Below are 20,958 nucleotides of genomic sequence, written 5' to 3' on the forward strand. Positions count from 1 at the left end.
CAAGATATCAACGAACGGTTCGGTGATTGCTAGTCAAATGTGAGCCTGTCACAGGACAACATGTCGCTCTAGATCGGTCACTCGTGATCATCTGTCACGCTAAAACTGGTCACGAGAAAACTAGTCACACACTAAAACTGGTCACGAGAAAACTGGTCACACGCTAAAGCTGGTCACGAGAAATTAAGTCACCCGCTAAAACTGGTCACGAGAAATTGGTCACACTCTAAAACTGGTCACGAAAAAACTGGCCAAGGGACAAAAAGATACATATAATTACTATTGTAACAAGTGAACATAAATAAAGGATCCTCTTACTAACACAATCAGTGTTTTCATAGACCTCCCGCGGTGAATTAAGATTAATGATTTGACATTCGAACTGTCAAAGTGAAATGAACGCAAAAGTGATTGCCAACCTTCTCGGCGTGGCTAGAGAGCGTCAGATGAGCTGACAGATGCCCGCGAACTCCTCGCGAAGACCACAAACGACGGCCACGAGGGCCTTTGGCTCGAACATATGTCTAGTCGATAGTAATAAAAATTTCGTAAATAAAAAGTATTTGAGAATATTTTTGTTTGTGACCAATTTTAAATTTTTGGGTATGACCAGTTTTCTCGTGACCAGTTTTAGCGTGTGACAAGTTTTAGCGTGTGACTAGTTTTCTCGTGACCAGTTTTAGCGTGACGTATGATCACGAGTGACCGATCTAGAGCGACCAGTTGTCCTGTGACAGGTTCACATTTGACTAGTAGTCTAGTAATACCGTGAATAGTACGCGTGGCACCGTTTACACTAGCGATATCTACACCGATATTTACGAAATTTGCCATAACCAGCTCCCAAATATCAACCATAGGTTGCAGTATGGGAACTGGATATGGAAAATTTCGTACATATCGCCGGTAAATAGCGCCATTATGAGTGCGTTAGCACCCGCGATTTATACCTCGTTTACTGCCGTTGCACCTTGGTTTACTGCCAGTACCTGGGGGGCTGTCATATATATTATATGTATAAATTTGCTAACCAGTTCAATAAAAACAAATTAAGCTTAAAATTAAAAAAAGTTCAGCTTAACAAAAATGAGGTTAGGCACACAAACGTCAATTGACACCAACAAAAACCTAAATTATTTTTATGTACAAAGTATCTGTTTTAAGGTCTGTTCATACCTATCCAGCACGACCTGTATCCTGCAGGTGTCATGCAAGTGCGGATAGTATTTTTTGGTACATTATATGGACGTATTCATACTCCATTCGCGCATGCGCATTTATGCATTCATGCGCGTCCATATATGTAGAATGTACCAAAGAATACTATCCGCACTTGCATAATGGTGCTTACGGACTAAACCAACGACGATTTTGGGCCAACTTTTTAACCAGCAGTAGCGTACAAAATATCGAATTAAAAATTAAATTTTAAAATTGAAATTAAATATCAAAATCAAGCTAAAGAGCGAGATTGAGCTAAAATTAGATCATCGTTGATGTTTTGAATTACAACAATGTTTTGAATTACGACGATGCGCATTTAAAACCAGAGAAATATTATAATTTCTCTGCTTACGAGCGAAAAAAAAATATTGTTAAAGTCGTCACGAGATGTTACTGTATTTCTACCGTCGACGATCGATAAAAAAAAACAAATCATAAAAAAACGCGGTGTCGGATGTCGGTGATTTGTCAAAGGGTTTTTTTTCTTTCGTCGAAATAAAATTTATAATCACACATTATCCGATAAAATTTACCTCTGAAATGATTTAATTAATTGATTTATTTCGACGAGAGAAACAATTGAAGACTAAAAAAATTTCGTTTGATAAACCGACAACATACCGGGTTGGGACCATCGCTCGGTCACCCATACTTATACATGAGATATTCTCAGTAACTGCGCATTACGGGGAACTAAAAATAATAATTCTTTGATTTTTTTTTTCGATCTTAGTGCGTATCTTCGTAAGTCAAAACATCTTCGACAAACAAAAGTCGAGGATTACCTGTATGTGATTGTTGATGAACTAATTTTAGGTCAATCTCGAAAATTTATTTAATTAGGGCATGTTCTGTTTTAACTTTCAATATTTTATTTTAATTTTAATATATTGATAATAATTTTATTTTGATATTTGAATTTAATTTTAATATAATAATTAATTTTTAATTTTGATATTTAATTTCAATTTTTAAATTTAATTTTTATTTCGATATTTTGTACGCTACTGGTTTTATCCTGCTGGTTAAAACGTTGGACCAAAATCGTCGTTGGTTTGGTCCGTACGCAGCATAACACTTGCAGGATACGGGTCGTGCTGGATAGGTATGAACAGACCTTTAAGAGTTCAAATAAATTAATACAACTTTGTAATAAGTATAATCGATCTGTAATTTCTGCGAAATTACAGATCGATTATACTTATTACAATAAACAGCTTACTGTTTATTTTTCGCGCTTAGAAGGGTACGCGCGAGACTACTGTAAGGCAGGGAAGGTATGTTGACCGTATCTCGGCCCAACCAAACACATGTTGTGTAGTTTGAAAGAGGATCGTTTATTTTTGTTCAATTGGTACAATGGTTATTGTATGTACGAAGAAGTTTCTTCGGAGATGTGATACAGTTGAACTCTAAAGGCTCACTCTGCTGGCTGGAGTTGCTGCGTTGCTTTATATACATTTCCAGGACACGTGTCGTGTCTTTGTTCTCGAGACGTGCAATGACCTGGTTTCGGGCACGTGTACTTGTGACACGTGTTGAGCGCAGAAGCTTTGTTTTTGGTACTCGTGGTTTTTTTGAGCGTGGTTTTTATGGGTTCATGCGCCTGGACGTCGTTCGTGGGGTAATGGGGTCGTGCGCCGTGTGTTTACGGTGCACCGACCTCTTTATGAGGCGATCGACTTTTCTGGATATGTGCCGCAGTGGCCTGATGAGATCATATAGCATGAGTTTTACTATATGCCTACATTACTTTGCGAAAGATGGACATGGACATGAGAAGAAAAGCGGCTTTGGCGATCATACTCGAGGATGCGTTGAGGACGCCCAAACGTAAAAGGCGGTGGATTAAGCAGTGGATGCTTCATTGCTTCAGAAGAATCGATATTCACACTTGAATATCGCTGAAGAAATGGTTCTAGGCGATGACATGAACGATAACCAGAACCTTTTTAGAATGAGTGAAGATTTGTTTGATTCATTGCTAATATACACCGAGAGAGAAACTTGCCGTAACATTACGGTACCTTGCAACTGGCAGTAGTTTCACGTGCTTGAGATATTCCAGTTTTCTTTTGACGTCTACTATAAGTGAAGCTCTTATTTCCATATGCAGAGCATTAAGTCACGTTCTCAAGAAGTATATAAAGGTAAAAATAAAAATCAAAGTAATATAAAAACTTTATTATTTCAATGTTCTTAAAGACTAAGTAATTTTAATAAGAAACGGGATATAAATTAAGATTATATATTTACAGTGGGATGCTGATTTAAGGGAATTACATCGTCATGAAGAAATTGGAAAGATTTTACAATACCCTTAATACGGAATAAAAAAGACGTCTTAATGTGAAACATTTATTTATTTATTTAATAGTTTTGGACCATTGTGGCATTACAGGAAGAACCTAATGCGCCACAATGGCCTACATTTGAAAAAGATATAAAAACATGATATAAAAACAAGTAAACTGTAAATAAAGGAAAAAAGCAAAAGCAGAAAAACATGGTAAAATAAAATAATAAAAAAAAAGTAACAAAAGGAAAATAATACATCATTCAGAGAGAAAAAAAAATAACAAAAGTGTAAAAATTAAAAATAAAATCCATAAATCCCATTCTTTGTTTACACTGAACAAAATTAAAATAGTATATAAAAATATACAAAGGAGAAAGAAAAAGTAAAATAAAATAAAACAAAATATGAATACAAAATAAAATCACAGCGAGCCCTAATGGAAGAGAGTAGATTAAGATTCCACTCATTCATCACATTCAAATTAAGAAAGTAATGATGAGCGCAGGTTACCAGATAAATATGTTAAGATAATATCCGATAATCTACGCTCCCCAAGGTGGAAAATATCACATTCAGGGACAGCAGCAAAGATTTCATTGAGAAGTCGAATAGCTCTTGGAATAGGAGCCATTCGAAAAAGAACTGTGCGAGCAGCAGGTACAACTATCAAATGATGATGTCTACCACGCACATAATTATTAGGGACATAAAGTCCCAACTGTTCCAGCAACAACGGGCATGACGTATTACCACGCAATAGCTGGAGAACGAAACGAATTAACGAGAAGTTTCTCCGAAGTTCAAGGGAATTATACCCAAGCATGCCCAAAAGGAAAGGAGTAGGATAGAGATATGGGTAGTACCCATACTCTTTCTTATAAAGAAAACGAAGAAATGCTTTTTGCACTTTTTCTATAATAAGAGAGTAGTTTGCTTCATGCGGATTCCACACAATTGCATTATACTCTAGCTTACTTCTAACAAGCGAGTTGAAAAGCAAGCGAGAAGACAAGGGGTTGGAGAATAATCTAGCATATCTTAGAGAACGTCATTCAACTGAAACGGCCATTCAATTGATCATTTCTAGTTGGATGGGAGTGATAGATGATTCTAATAAAGTGGTTGCAGCTGTATTCTTGGACTTAAAATAGCGTTCAAAACCATAGATAGGAGAATATTGATAGATAAATTAAGTAAGTTAGGATAGGGTGGGAAAGTATTAAGTTCGTTTGAATGTTATATCTGAATAATAGAAGACAGAATGTAACAATTAATGAAAGAGTTTCTAAAAGTTTGATTGTTCCATTTGGAGTACCACAGGGTTCTAAATTAGGACCTCTGTTGTTTATTTTATATATTAATGATTTGGTGAAAGTATTTGATATATGTAAAGTTCATATGTTTGCGGATGATACGATAGTTTATATTGCAGGTGATGATGTGCAAGTTATGAGTGATATTTTATGTAGGGAATTACAGTATTTAAGTGATTGGTTATGTGAGAATAAACTGAAAGTGAATTTAAATAAGACTAAGATGATGTGGATGAATAATAAAAGCGTTGTAAGTGATGTGATTATGGATGGGAGAGTGGTAGAAGTAGTAGATTATATTAAGTATTTAGGCATTTATTTGGATTGTAATTTAAGTTTTAAGGTGCACGCAGATTATATTATTAAAAAAAGTTGGTGTACTTTGTAGGTTAAGAAATTTATTAAAAATTTAAAAAGTAAAATATTGATATATAATTGTATTGTACGGCCTCATACTGTATATTGCGCTACAGTGCTCTATCTATTCAGTGGATTTTGTACTGATAAACTGCAGAAAGTGCAGAATAGAGCAATGCGTGCAATTTTTAATGTGAGGAAACGTAAGAATGTAAGTTAGATGAATTGAAATGGTTGGATATTAGAAATAGTCTTAAATTAAGCACTTTAAAATTTATATATAATATAAGCTAGATAAGAATTTATTACCCAAATATTTTAATAATCATATAGTTAGGAATAGAGATATACATAATTATAAAACTAGAAATAGGAATAAATTAATTACTGGTAGAGTTAAGAAAGCTAAAACTGCAGGAGGTGTTTTTCACAGAGGTGTTCAAATCTATAATGCCCTTCCTGAGAGCATTAGAAGTGCTAATAACATTGGTGCTTTCTTGAAGGGTGTTAATGGATACCTTTGTAGAAGATGATGTAATTGTTTAATATAATAAATGAAATGTTAGGCATTATAATTTCAGCTACTTATTACAGTTTTTTTTTGTTAATTGTATTATTTTGTAGTTATAATTTTAGTTGTTATTTTGTGATATATTCATTAGCAGTTTGCTATATAAATAAATAAAATAAAAATCCAATTACCGAGCTCCTGAGCTCCTACAACCAACGGCCACGGCCACGAGGGCTTTTGGCTCGAACATCTATAATTTATAATCACATCGATGCTTAACACATCGAATCTACAATGACGGAAAGAACTCGTATGTCCGTATCAACGTGCGAGGCTCATATAATAATACAAATTTCGTAAATAAAAAGTATTTGCGACTAATTTTTTTTTGTGTGTCCAGTTATCATGCGAATAATTTTTAATTTTTGGGTGTGATCAGTAGAGGTAGGACCGGAAGCGCGCCGTCTATTGTTCCATTATTGTAAATGCTTTGTAAAAAAGGTTCGCGCCGTCTATTGTTCCATTATTGTAAATGCTTTGTAAAAAAGGTTCGGAAAACCTTTAACAATGCATTTACAACATGTGAACAATGGACAGCGCGCTCTGGGTCCGCTCTTTAGTGATCAGTTTTCTCGTGACCAATTTCTGGGTATGACCAGTTTTCTCGTGACCAATTTTTGGGTGTGACCAGTTCTAAGCCACCATTCCACCGAATACGTTGACGCATACGTATCGTGACTGACGACTACGACAGAACATACATCAACGCGACGTACATATGTGCATTCATATGGGCAAAAACGATACGTCTGCGTCAACGTATTCGGTGGAAGAGCGCCTTTAGTGTGACGGGTGACGACGTGTGACCGATCTTCATAGAGCGACCGGTTATCCTGTTACCGGTTCACATTAGACTAGTAGTCTGTTTACCAAGTTGAAGTGTGCTGATTTGTCGTGCCACCACCAGCATAAATGTTTTTTTTTTATTTAAGATATTTGCAATCGACCCGTCGGTCATAAGCAGATTTTATAACAATTTATTTATCAGAAGATTTGGCAATTCATTAATTGCCAACTTTTTATCCAGTACTCGAGCACTCTGCGGCGCTTTAGTCTAGTGTCTTTTGCACTAGACTTAATAAGAGCTTTTGCCAGCTCGTTTGAGTGGGTTTCGAGTCTGCGCTTGTAGTTTTTTGTAAAACTTTCTATTTCCGTTTTAATTGATGGTATAGATACATGTTGATGAATTTCAGTGTTTCTCGCAAACCATGGGGCATTTGTTATTATTCTAAGGACTTTTTTTTGGAATCGTTGTAAGATTTCCACGTTAGAGTTACTACTCGTTCCCCATAGTTGGATACCATATGTCCAGACTGGCTTTAGGATTGACTTGTATACCAAAATTTTATTCTCTAATGTTAGACTGGATTTTCTTCCTATCAACCAGTTCATTTTGTGTAGCCGCTGGGTGAGTTCCTGTCTTTTATTTTTGATGTGATCTTTCCATGTCAGTCTCCTGTCAATGGTGAAACCCAGGTATTTTGCTGCGGTACTTTCAGTCAGTTCATCGTTTTTCAGTCTGACTACTGGGCAGTTCCCTCGTCGAAGTGTGAATGTGACATGAACAGATTTGCCAGTGCTAGCCTTCACTCGCCATTTTTTCATCCACTCTTGGAAGCCATTTAATTGATCCTGTAACACTTCCGATGCGAGTGTGGGGTCGCTACTACTTGTTAGGAATGCGGTGTCATCAGCGTACGTTGCTACTGTGACATTTTTTTTGGTGTTGGGATGTCTGCTGTGTAGATCGTGTATAATATTGGTCCCAAAATGGATCCCTGTGGTACTCCCGCTCTGATTTTGTATATCTTTGAAAACGCCTCGCCTTGTCTCACTTGGAATATTCTGTCCTAGATATATGATTTAATTATTGTGTATAGAGTGTGTGGGAGCTCTTTTTTGACCTTATATAGCAACCGCTTGTGCCAGACTCTGTCAAATGCCTGTTGTATGTCTAAGAAGGCTGCAGAGCAGTATTCTCTATCTTCCAGTTTGTCTGATTTTTTGGACCACTCTATGGACCTGCTCGATTGTGGAGTGGTTTGCTCTGAACCCAAATTGGTGTTCTGGAATTATTCCTTCCTCCGTCACTACAGGTAAGATTCTAGTCAGTAGTATCTTCTCAAATAGTTTTGAGTTCAAGGTCAGTAAGCTAATCGGTCTATAAGAGGATACTTTGTTTGGGGGTTTGCCGGGCTTAGGTATCATCATGATTTGAGACACTTTCCAGAGCACTGGGAAATATAATGTTCTTAACATACTGTTGAACAGCATAGTTAAGAACACGATTCCCTTCCTCGGTAATTCTTTTAAAATTACCGCAGTGATTAGATCAAATCCAGGAGCTTTTTTAGGATTTAGCATTTTTATGTGTTTCATAATCTCTTTAGGTGTTATGCTCTTTATGGGTTTACACATCTGAAAATCTGTTTTTAAAAATATATCTATCTATTCCTCGGATTCATCTTCTGCTTCATTGGGTTTAAATACATCCTGAAGAAATTCTGCATAAATTTCGGCTTTTTCATCGTCATTTCTTCCCCATCCGCCATTTGGGTTGCGTACTGGTGGAGCTGACTGCTGTGGTCGCTTGAAGTTCCCAGTAGCTTTCCAAAGCGAGTATTCATTCGCTTTGGATGTCAGGTTGCTTAAATATTGGTTGAAGGATTCATTTTTAATTTCGTTTAGCATTATTTTGAGTTCTCTTGATGATTTTTGAAATGATTTGCGATCTGCTTGTAATCGGCTTGAGATCCATATTCTTCTTAATCTTCGTCTTTCTTGTATTTTTATTTTTATTGCTTTGGGGTAGTTAAGATTCTGTTTTGTGTTCTCGTTTTGACAGGGCGTAGATTTCCAGTCTGCTATTTGTATTAAGTTAGTTATATATCTAGTTGCATCTTCTATTTCATTTCCTGTTTTAAGTGGTATTTTCAAGTTAATATTTTCCTCCAAGTATGTTTTGAATGCTTCCCAGTCTGTTTGTTTATTGCACAGTGTTTGTCTTTTTTCTTTTTGAATTAGTGTTGTGCTCAGTGTTATTATGATAGGACAGTGATCAGACGAACCGTCCATGCAATTTTCCACATTCATATACAGCGAAGACATCCCCTTGACTATAAAAAAGTCAATCAGGTCAGGGTTTTTGTTTACATCGGCTGGCCAGAATGTAGTTTCTCCTGTCGACAGTGTTTGCATAGAATTCATATCAATGCTATTTTTCAGTTGTCTGCCTCTTGGTAGTGTAATTCTGGAGCCCCAATGAGTGTTTTTTGTGTTCCAGTCTCCTCCAATGATAAATCTATGTCCTAGAGTTTTAAATAAGTCATTGTACATTTCTGTAGTTATTTTGTGTCTAGGTGGGCAGTAAATTGTTGTGATAGTTAATGGTCCTCTCCAGTCCAGCACATTTATTGTTAACAGAATCGGCGTCGCGCTACCCATCGAAATCGGTGCTCGATAGTTCTTTACCATTTAACCATTTAACCCACCCCTTCCATTCTTATTATTGCTATATTCTAATTTACTATATTTTATAATAAAAACAATAAACAAAAAGTGCTGGTACACGTGATAAGACAATGTAATGGCGGTAAAACAATGTTTATTTACGAAGAAAGTTGAGCACTTTGGAAAAAAAACCGTGGTTTACCTCTGGCTTAGGATGATGAAGTTTGTTTACCAAAATTATCACAATTTCATCCAATAAATAAAAATTATTACATTTAAAATAAATAAAACAAGTAAGCCAAATAATAGATCTGTGTATTTAATTTTCAATTATTATTTCTCTTAAAATTATTTAAATAAACTGCAATGAGAGGGGGCGCCAGAAACATCATGGCACGCATGCAGCTAATATGTAAGAATATTAACAGTATATTTATTTAATAACAATTTTTTAAATTTATTTCAGCATGCAATTTTTTATGTGTCCCGAGGCTAGAGTTATGACTAAATGATTTCAGACAAATTTCACACTTGTATGGCCTTTCCCCCGTGTGAGATCTCAAATGTGACATAAGTTTACTTTTAGAAATAAATGATTTTAAACAAATGTCACATTTGTGTGGTTTTATCCCAGCATGCAATTTTTTATGTATATCGAGGTGAGATTTTTGAGTAAATGGTTTCAGACAAATTTCACACTTGTATGGGTTTTCCCCGGTGTGAGATCTCAAATGTGACACAAGTCCGAGTTTATAAATAAATGATTTTAAGCAAATGTCACATTTGTGTGGTTTTATTCCAGCATGCAATTTTTTATGTGTCCCGAGGCTTGATTTTTGAGTAAATGATTTCAGACAAATTTCACACTTATATGGCTTTTCCCCCGTGTGAGATCTCAAATGTAACACAAGTTTAGTTTTAGTAATAAATGATTTTACACAAATGTTACATTTATGTGGTTTTATCCCAGCATGCATTTTTTTATGTATATCGAGGTGAGATTGTTGAGTAAATGATTTCAGACAAATTTCACACTTGTATGGCTTTTCTCCTGTGTGAGATCTCAAATGTGACACAAGTCCAAGTTTATAAATAAATGATTTTAAGCAAATGTCACATTTGTGTGGTTTTATTCCAGCATGCAATTTTTTATGTGTCCCGAGGCTAGATTTTTGAGTAAATGACTTCAGACAAATTTCACACTTGTATGGCTTTTCCCCCGCGTGACATCTCAAATGTTTCACAAGTCCATTTTTTCGAATAAATGATTTTAAACAAATATCACATTTGAACAGCTTTTGCCCAGGATGTGATGTTTTGAGTAAAATAAGTTCAGATCCACTGGGAAATGACTTTAAGCACATTTCACTATTCTTTCGGAGAATTGTCGATTGTGAAGGCTCATCGTCACATATTAAATCTTCCAATAAAACTTCTTCAGTCTTGATCTTCAAGCAATCGTCTAACCTCAGTTGAGACGATTAGTTGTTTCGAAAACAAGCCTTTCGAAAGCTGCTCAACAATTCCAGACTGGTCTTACACGAAAGACACACCCTGTCTGGCAATCCATCGCCTCTTTTGACCTGCAGATGGAAAAATAGTAGGATCAAGCGGTGAGAAGAGTTAACGACAATAATTGTAACCTGTAATGTAACCAGCACCGACATAAATTTGACAGCAGGTCCGAATGCGTTGCTCCAGACGCTCTGGATGAGGATCTGGTCTCCGGAAGATGGAGACGGAAGATGCGGCCGGAGCTGGTCCAAGACAAAGCCTGCACTCCATCGTCCCTGCACTCCATCAACTCTGACAGCAACCACTCCCCTCGACTTGCTTTTTTTTATTTTATTATAACTATGACATGTAGTCATTGGCAGCGTTAACACTAGCGGTAGATACCGCGGTATTTGACTGCGTGAGAACATACAGCGTGTTCCAATCTTTCACCAATCCGCGAGCCACACGACGCCCCTCCATAGCTCGGGCAGTACCCCTAGGATTGCCTTGGGGGGATGTCGTCGATATTTCAGAGAGGCATGAGGGCGAAATCAGACAGCGGTGAATGTGGGACGTGGTTTTTTTTAGATACATATAGAAAAAACGTGGCATTCATCGAACGCGTACATGGGATAGTTTAGAATTTTATAAAGAAAATAAGAAACTTTTGAATCAAATTAGCAGTGTATAAATAAATATAGCAACAGAGGTGATGAAATTGAGTGAGAATGAAGATGATTAAATTCAACAATTAATTTTTAAGCGCACTTTTTAAGTTCCTAACTACATATGTATATTTCGGTTATTATGAAAGTGGAATAAGTCATATAATATTTCCTTTGAGATAATTGGACTTTTGTGTAAATTTGTTTTAAAAATTATTGTGATACCTTAGCCTTATGGGGGTCTACGTGACGAGCCGGAATCTGATATTACCGAAAACGCAAAGATCGAAAATCGAAAGATCAAAAAAAGAGGGTGCATGGTAAACGGTACATACTCACTGTATGACCGGCCTTATAGATATAATCTTTTCCCGCACAATTTTAAAGAAAATTGTAAAATAAACATTTTTTTGTTAAATGTTCTCTTTTTTTTTGTCCAAGACACTTGGCAACCCTAGCTTATGGTGATTTTCGATGATAGTGCGATATAACTAGAGGTAGGATAGTCACAGTGCTATCCATTGTTCCATTGTTGTAAATCCTTTGTAAAAAGGTTCGGCAAACTTTGAACAATACGCGGCTCCTTCTGGGTCCGGTGACTAGATATAACCATGTCTTTGAATATATGTATATAAATATAATGTAGCATACCAATATGAAAAATTATTACGGTAAATAATAATTACGGATCACAAATGAAATTATTTTATTTAAAAAAATCAATATAATACAAATATACATAAAAAAGAATAACAAAGATAGTAAAAAAATAAAAAGCAAGAAAGAAATATGTATAGTAAAAAAACAAGTAAATAATAATGATATGTAATTATATAGGTTGACCTACCACGGTGTCTACAAGGTTACAAGGCTGTTCTTCTTTTCTCATCGAAGAAATACTGTCGAAACTCGTCTCTGACTGTTTTTGCATCTGACTTAGCATTTCGATTAAAAGAAGTGGAAAGGCTAGTTATTGTGTCTTTGTCTTCTTCTAATGCAATATCATCAGCTACTAATACATATGGAAAATTCGTCGTGGTGTTGGGCAATGGACATGGCTCTGGCAAATTTAATTTGCGTTGTTCATAGAGTTCCCAAAATTTCGTATAGAATAAAACTCCACCATCTGAGATTTTTCCGTTTGTTCCTACATCAATCATGATGAACTCTTTTCTCGCATTAACCAAAGCCATGAGGACAATGCTATAAAAGTCTTTATAATTGTAGTATGAGGGACCCGACATTCGAGGTTTAATAATTTCAATGTGTTTGCCATCTAGACTTCTAATGCATCTGGGGAAATTGTAAAGTTTTCCAAATTCATTTGCGATTTCGATCCATTCTGCATCCGTTGTTGGCATCTGAAAAATTTTAAATTTAAATTTTTTTTTTCAGGAAGATTATTCTCAACAACACCAAAATGAAGTAGTACAAAAAGAGTCTTTGATATATTCGTCTCTTAATGATGACGATGAAGGTCCAATGCCGAAAATAACAAAGAATAGGCCGAACAAAAAAAAATGAGCTGCTTGCACAAGCATGCACTATACTGTCTCGGCCCATTGTTGAATCTCCCCAAACTTCTTTCGATCTAATGTGTGCGTCCTAGATTGAGAGTTTAAAAGGCTTAAATGCGAAACTAAAATTAGATACAGCACATGCCATAAACAATATAATATATGAAGCTCAAACGAAAAATTTGTATTATACTGAAATTGATAATTCATTATCTCTCACATCTTTATCAAACTCATCGCCACATGTTATCCACATACCCGAGAATACTAGCTTCAATTCACCCAAAATACAAGTAGTAGAAGGGTTGGAACCATCAACACACATTACCAAACGTCCGCCAATTATCCACATTCCTAAAAATATTAAATACAATCAAACGGGTATACGAATAACAGAAGGGTTGGCTTCAAAAATTTTTATAAAACATCAAACAACATCACACATAAACATAATCATCTAGTCATCATTTATTTTTTACATACTTCCTTTATTATTGTATTTCATTATAATTTGTTTTTTTGTTTATGCAAAATGTTTACTATATAATAAGTAATATAAATAAAGTTTTTATATTACTTTGGTTTTTATTTTTACCTTTATATACTTCTTGATCATCGCGCCGAGACTAAAGTTGATGTGGTCGAATAGTACCTAATAAATAAATTATTTTCTAAAAGTAGTAATATAATCAAGATGATTACCATAGACAGCACGGGTTTTTCTACGTTGGCCAAAAAGCTCAGTTCGTGAAATGTCGAGGATGATGGTATATGTATATATCTCATCAGCTCCGCAGCCCGACCTTTTAGATTGCTCTATTTTTTTCAACTCTTTCCTGAAAATCACATTTTTCAATAAATTAGCAACATTTTTTAATAAATGAGGGTCACAAAACGAACTAGGTAGGTACTTCAATATTGACATTTTGATATTTGTGAATTCTATAAATCTGTCCGTTTTTTTAAATAAAACAATTATGATTTTACATATTCTATCTTCTGTAAATGGTCCGATATTACCTAATCAATAATCATATATCTATAATACATTAATATATATATATATATATATATATATATATATATATATATATATATATATATATATATATATTAATGTATTATAGATATATGATTATTGATTAGGTAATATCGGACCATTTACAGAAGATAGAATATGTAAAATCATAATTGTTTTATTTAAAAAAACGGATTATATAAAAACGGATTATAAATATATATATATATATATATATATATATATATATATATATATATATATATATATATATATATATATATATATATATATATATATATATATATATATATATATATATAATGGTTCGGCAAACCTTTAACAATGCATTTACAATCTTTGAACAATAAACTGCCCGTTCAGATTCCGGTCTCTAATAATAACCATTAATTTACAACAGCGTTTCCCAACCTGTGGTACGCGGTTGATGGTTGGTGGTACGCGAAAAAAAATCTGTAATGGCGGACATGCAGGAATGAATGATTAAAATCATACAAATGGAAATATGTTTTATATCTAATATATAATTTCGAAAAAGACTTTGTAAGTTTGTATCTTTGTTTGGAAACAAAATAAAATTTCCATGGCGACAATTCAATTGGTTGAATATTATATTTTTTTCGATTAAAATAAATTTAATAAAAAAACGAATGAATATTTACTATTAGATTCACCATGTTTAAGCTGTTTATATTACAAATACTGAGTGAAGCCGGGTAAAACAACTAGTAATTAATAAACATTATCTTAATTAGTCATCGTTGACGTCAATATGTACAGTCGATGATCGAAAATCTGGCAATCGATACGTTTTCCTCAGATCCGACATGGATTTTGGAGTGCAGTTTTAAATTTACCACGTTCACGCTCCAATAAATAAATAACTTGAATTTGACACTTGAGAATAGTTCGATAATAACCTTTAATGTTGCAGATAAAATTGAAAGTACATATGATTAGAAAATTAGATTTCTGGAATTTATGTATCGAAAATGATCAAATTGAAGTATTTGAAACTTTACATAATTTCTTATCTGAAAACAATAGTAGATAAACATATTGCGTGTATCCTGTCTTCACATTCCTTACAATGCAAATACTATATATAATAATTACATTTGCAAAAACAAATTTCGTGAAATTCGATCATTTTTATATGGTGGTACAATTTAGCGTTATGTACTACCAAGTGGTATGCGAGTCAAAAAAGGTTGGGAAACGCTGATTTACAACATTCCCATGATACTGAGGGTAATTGGACTATTCGTCACATTGGGGTAGTCACAAAGACAATTTTTGCCATGAAAATCGCGAATACACAATATTTGGCACTCCAGTTCTCGTTACTATGATAGTTATCGTTAGTGTGATGGACTTTTCGGCTGCCAGAAGTTCCGTTATAGAGATTTTAGTGACTTTGTGACGAGTAATTTGTGACCAGTAATCACCGAACCGATACTGAGAGTGCCGAAGCTCTTATGTACTTCGTTAGCTCCGTCTTCTGCCACATTTGATAGATTTCAATGCTATTTCCACAGCAAAATGAGTGTGGCAGAAGCAATTCGAGAGCATGCTGCATTTCTAAAAGAAGAATTTGGGGATGATGATAAATTAATGGTGAATGGTACATTCAACCCCAAAAGAAGGACGGTCGCCCATTGGCATGAAAAGTGGAAGAAAAATCATTTAGGTGATACAACTGCTTCTGAAATGATCAAGGTAATACAATTTATTGCAATGAACATGATACAAGGTTGTGTACATAATAAATTTTGATTTTTTTTGTACGGAAAATATACGACACTATTGAAGCGATGGAGAAAGTAGGGGCTGCGAAGATTAAATTCATTGAAGATCCATTCACCGTTTGCATTATGACTCCATTAATGGAAAGAGCTTCAAATTTACAATCAACAAAGGACATAATTTTCATCGACTCGACTTCATCATGCGATCTGCAACAAAACACTATCACGTTTGTCGTAACTGAAAGTGTGGTAGGTCTCCCATTCTTAACCATTTCCTGGTGAGGTATTAGGCTTCTACCTTCTCGTGGTCCTCACTGAACAGTACTGCTAATATTGTATTGTATTAAATTTTATCCCAACTGAGAATTATAATTTTTTAGCACTAAGTAAGCCAAATAATAGATCTGTGTATTTAATTTTCAATTATTATTTCTCTTAAAATTATTTAAATAAACTGCAATGAGGAGAAATGTCATGTGAGGGGGGGGGGGGGGGGGCGCCAGAAACATCATGGCACGCATGCACTCAATATGTAAGAATATTAACAGTATATTTATATAATAATTTTTTTTTATATATGTATATCCCATGTTATGTCCTGACGGACCGGAGATACAAAAAAATGGTATCTGATTCACAAGCAGATCAATGTTTGATCTACGAGCAAACCAGATAAACACTTTAATGTTTCCGTTAATAAAAGTCACTTTTGTATTTTAATTAGGGTAGAATTTATTATATTCTTTATAGAGTTACAACATTAGTCTAAGAGAAATTTATAGACACTTTTTATTAAAAGTCCAGATCACTTCGATATTTCTATGTTCGAGTAGAAGTTAAAGTTACAAGCGCTAGTTTTAACAAAGGTTTCACTAGGGCTTTTCACAAGGGTTCACAATGGTTTCACAAGGGTTTTCACTGAGTAGAGAAGTAAAGCACAATATAACGTTGGTGCTGTTCAGGGTAATCTGCCTTATCGAGGTTTGGGTATCCTCTTTTATACTAAGGAGATGACGTTATTGTTTATGTTATTCTTATCGATAATGGTTTTCGTTTGTATTACCTTGATATCTCATTCCTCATTTAATTTGTCGGATGCCTCCGTATATGGTCATCTTTGGTGGGAAGCAGATAAGACTCCCGTAATAGATCTCGAGGTTATGAGATCATAACATCCCTCCCTTCTTAAAGTAATTCACTAAAATTTGAATTGAATTTAATCTTTGTTCGGCTGTCATAGGCGAACTTTCATCATCTAGAATTTCAACATTACTTGATTCTAAATTATTTCTTTTCTTGAAGTGTATATCGAATCTAGACTTATTTTTACAATATATTTTAACTATGTATCCTTTAAGCATAAAGGTTATAATTATACTTATGACTATAATTATTGTTAAAGATATATATAAAAGTATATGTGAATGTTTCACAATGATTGGTTGATTTTGATAATCTTCCAATTTGTCGTTGAATTTTTCCAGTTTATTTATTGTATTCATTGAATTTGAAAGTTCAACGTTTTCTAGTTCAATAGGATCTACGTTATATAAGGAGCTGTTAAAGTCTTTAAGTAGACAACATTTATCGTTAATGATGTTAATATTTGAGTATGGATTCTCATATTCTACTTGTAATTGATCATTAGATGAGATTTTTATAAGCCCATTATAAGTTTTACAATTCTTGTCTAAACTTAACATTCCTGTATGTATCAATTCTACAAATTTACTGATTTTATCTTGACATTCTATTTAAATTGCATTTTCAGATAAGGTATATAACCATCTGTTAGCTGTGAGTTTTTGCCAAAGGTTTATTTTTCGTTTTATATTTCTAGTTCTGCAAGATTCTGGAATAATTCTTACATTATTGATTAGTAGACTGGGTTCACATTCATTGTTTTGATGGACTGACAGCAGATTCAGTTCCGTACATACATATTTTTCGTTACTTATAATCTTACATTTTTCCTTTATTATGTCAAACATGTCTTTTGACTTTATTATATAATTCTTATTTGGTAGTATTAGTGAGTAGATGTCAGTATGATCATCGTGTGGAATTGGTAATGGATACATTTTGTAAAGTATGTATTCGTTTGAAGTTACTAGTGGTATTTTTAGTAAATATATTATTTTTCCATGAGTGGAATATACTATCAATTCTCCTATGTCCATTAACGTATGTGAGGTTTCATATCTAAGTGGTAATGGCAATTCATATCCACTGGGTATCATTTTTTATTTATCTTCTAATTCTTTATATAAGGTTGCTGGTGATAATATGTCTGGGTGTAGTATTTGCTGTTTTGCAAAAAGAATGGAGTAAACTATCGTCTCTATTCTATCTCTTAATCAATCTAGATTTAAAGTTAATAATTCCGTTTGTTCCCTATAAACTGAGGTCATTTCGGTAAAGTCTATCTCTAATTTAGTTTTATTTAATAGTACATCTATTTTATTTAATCCTATATTCAGGAGTTTTTCGTTATTATTAAGGTTAACAATTGTTTTGTTAAAGCTATTTATTGCGTCTTCTGTGACGTGTATCTGACCTTTCATAAGTTCTATTATGTGGGTCTCGTCTTGGTTTATTTTATCGATTGATTCGTCATAGTATTTAGCGTCTTCTGCATCTAAGGTTCCGAATACGGTTTTCAATACTGTACCTATTCCGTCTATAAGTCCTCGCTTGGTACGTTTTCTTGATACTAAATAAGTTATATCTTGGCATTTATTCTTGATTTCTTCATATAATGATTCTAAAGGATTAAGGTGTTTATTACATCCTACTTTTCTAATTTTTTCCTAATAAATTGACATTTCATTGAAAGATTTGTAAGCCCTTCGCGTATTTGATCTTATTCAAGTTGAATAATGGTTGTGTTAATATATGTTAGTACGTTCCAGCTTTCTTCGCTTATTTTGATCGTTCCGATTTGATTGAAGTAAAGGCCGTTGCCTTTTGGAATGGTAGTGATGTTTTGTGAGGATGCGAGTCTGGTGGTTAGGATGAGCAATCTGAAATATATTATCCATAGAATGGTTTTATAATGTTCTTATGAACGCGTTTCAATCCGTTATTTTCGATTCGAATGGTGATGGTTTGATTATTATGTATTTCAGTAATACGATATGGACCTTTCCAGTTCGCAGTCAGCTTCTTGTTTAATGAACGTGGTATAATATTCATTTTTAACAGTATTAAGTCACTCACTTCGTAATTGTAGTCGTGGATGTTCTTATCGTAATTTCTTTTAGCTTGTATCTTGGCGCGAATTATGTTTTCTCGTGCAAGATTTTTTATTTTTGCTAATTTTATTTTATTTTATTTATTGAAAAATCAACAGACAGGATGTACATAGATATGTATAAAAAAACAAATAGTAAATAAATAATATATGTAACATCCGAGTCCAATAATAGATTTTTACAAAAATGAAAAAGATAAATATAAGGAAAACAAATTAAAAAGTAAAGAATAAAGGCATGACAAAATATGTAGAACATTGCATAATTAAGCTATAGTATTAAAATATTTGGAAAAGGTTATAAAATAGAATATAAGAAGAAATTGAAATTTACAAATATAAAACAAATGAAAAAGGTAAATACAAAATAAACAAATGAAAAGGAAAAGAATGAAAGCTATAATATGATTAAATAGCACATTACATAACTAAACTAAAGTATAAAAATATTGGAAAAATAGAATAAGAGAAGAAATGAATCAATCGGTCAAGATTCTCTTGATGATAGACCTGAATTGATGTAGGGAAATACCAAATAGATCAACCTCATTCAGCTCTCCGTTAAACATACGATAAACGCGCTGCAGATAAGAATATTTTTGGGAATTAGTATTGAAAGGATCAAATGAAAAGAGTGCAACGCGTCTAGAGTACCAAACTGGGATTCTGAAATTAACCTTATTCAGTAAATCAGAACAATCAAGGAAACCATTTATGAGCTTAAAGAAGAATATAGCATCAGTATGTCGTCGCCTGACATAAAGATTGTTAAAAGAAAGGATTTTTAAAATGTCGGAAACAGTAGAATGGGTATAGGTAGGAAAAAGGTAGCGTAAGGATTTAATAAATTTGAGTTGAACTTTCTCAATACAATTAATATGGGATAAATAAAAAGGTGACCAGATAATTGAGGCAAATTCAACGTGAGACCTTGCAAAGGAAAAATAAAGTAATTTAAGTACATAAGGATCATCTAATCTGAATTTTAACGTATTTATATATGTTCCATATGTTACGTCTGGTTCTAATTCATTCAGTGAACTACATAGGTAGTATTGGCGTATGTCCCAATACTAGTTCGTAAGGTGTGAATTTAGTTGCGGTATGTTGTGTTGTACATATTATAACACAGCATTGCGAATGTTAATAATTCGTCCCAATTGGTATGAGTATTGTTTACAAAGTTTGTTAAATAATCTTTAAGAGTTGAATGGGATCTTTCTAAGACTCCATTAGTTTGTGGATGGTATGCCGTAGTTTTCAAATGTTTTATTTTTAATAATTTTGTAAGTTCTTTCTGGGTTTCCATCAGGCGAGTGTGTTGGACACGGTCAAAGGCCTTTTCAAAGTCTATAAAGCAGATGTACACAGGTTTACGGACTTCTCTGCATCTTTGGAGTAGTGTTTTCATACAGAAAAGGGCCTCTCGGGTACCCAAGCCTTGTCTGAACCCAAACTGCTCTCTGCTAATCGCCTATTGTACAGTTAGAATATATTTATTTCCCTTTTCGGTTTCGTTTAATGGTCCTACAATGTCTATGGCTATTCTTTCGAATGCCGTCGTTGACGTAGTGGTAATTTCCATCGGTGCCTTGTATTTATGTCTATCAGTTTTGTTTTTCTGACAATCAATACAGTTTTTTTTATATAATTTAATATGTCGTCTTTCATATTGATCCAAATATATTTAGTTTTTATTCTAGCTAAGGTTTTCATCAATCCTGTATGTCCTGCTGTTGGAGAATTATGATTTTCCTTTAAGATGATTGGTATTTGGCTAGATGTTGGAGTTATTAATTTATTATGACATATTAGTATTTTTATGTTCGTATCTTTAAATATGAATTCAATCATGAGTTTTATTTTAGCAGTTGACATAGTGTCATATTGATTTTGGAAATTTGCTATTGCTAATTGGTCAATGTTAAATTCTTTATAACGCAATATTTATATTGGTCAATAAGTATCCGTTCGTTTCCGTAACGTTTTCATTGTTTTCGGTTGTTCCTAGTTTTACTGTTCTCA

General features: G+C 33.8%; 1 protein-coding gene and 1 long non-coding RNA gene across 3 annotated transcripts in view; one reads left to right on the forward strand and one right to left on the reverse strand.

Annotated features, from left to right (window-relative positions):
• The window catches only part of LOC143909787 (uncharacterized), a 279,264-nt gene that overhangs the window by 159,666 nt on the left and 98,640 nt on the right, over positions 1-20,958 (forward strand). The window lies entirely within an intron of this gene.
• Positions 9,510-11,148, reverse strand: LOC143923288 (uncharacterized). Of its 2 annotated transcripts, none has more exons than XM_077446896.1 (2): positions 10,880-11,148; positions 9,510-10,797 (listed from the first exon to the last, which is right to left on the reverse strand). In XM_077446896.1, exons 1-2 carry the CDS (start codon positions 10,997-10,999, stop codon positions 10,696-10,698), a joined length of 222 nt encoding a protein of 73 aa, XP_077303022.1. In that variant the 5' UTR covers positions 11,000-11,148; the 3' UTR covers positions 9,510-10,695. The 2 variants fall into 2 exon arrangements, with proteins under 2 accessions (XP_077303022.1, XP_077303021.1); XM_077446895.1 differs by having other exon boundaries at positions 9,518-10,797; positions 10,880-11,072.

Source organism: Arctopsyche grandis, chromosome 3 (assembly GCF_051622035.1).
Source record: "Arctopsyche grandis isolate Sample6627 chromosome 3, ASM5162203v2, whole genome shotgun sequence".
Taxonomy (NCBI): Eukaryota; Metazoa; Arthropoda; class Insecta; order Trichoptera; family Hydropsychidae; genus Arctopsyche; species Arctopsyche grandis.

Coding starts and splice junctions, on each gene's coding strand:
- LOC143923288 (XM_077446895.1), bottom strand. CDS start 10,578: ATGTGCTTAAAGTCATTTCCCAGTGGATCTGAACTTATTTTACTCAAA.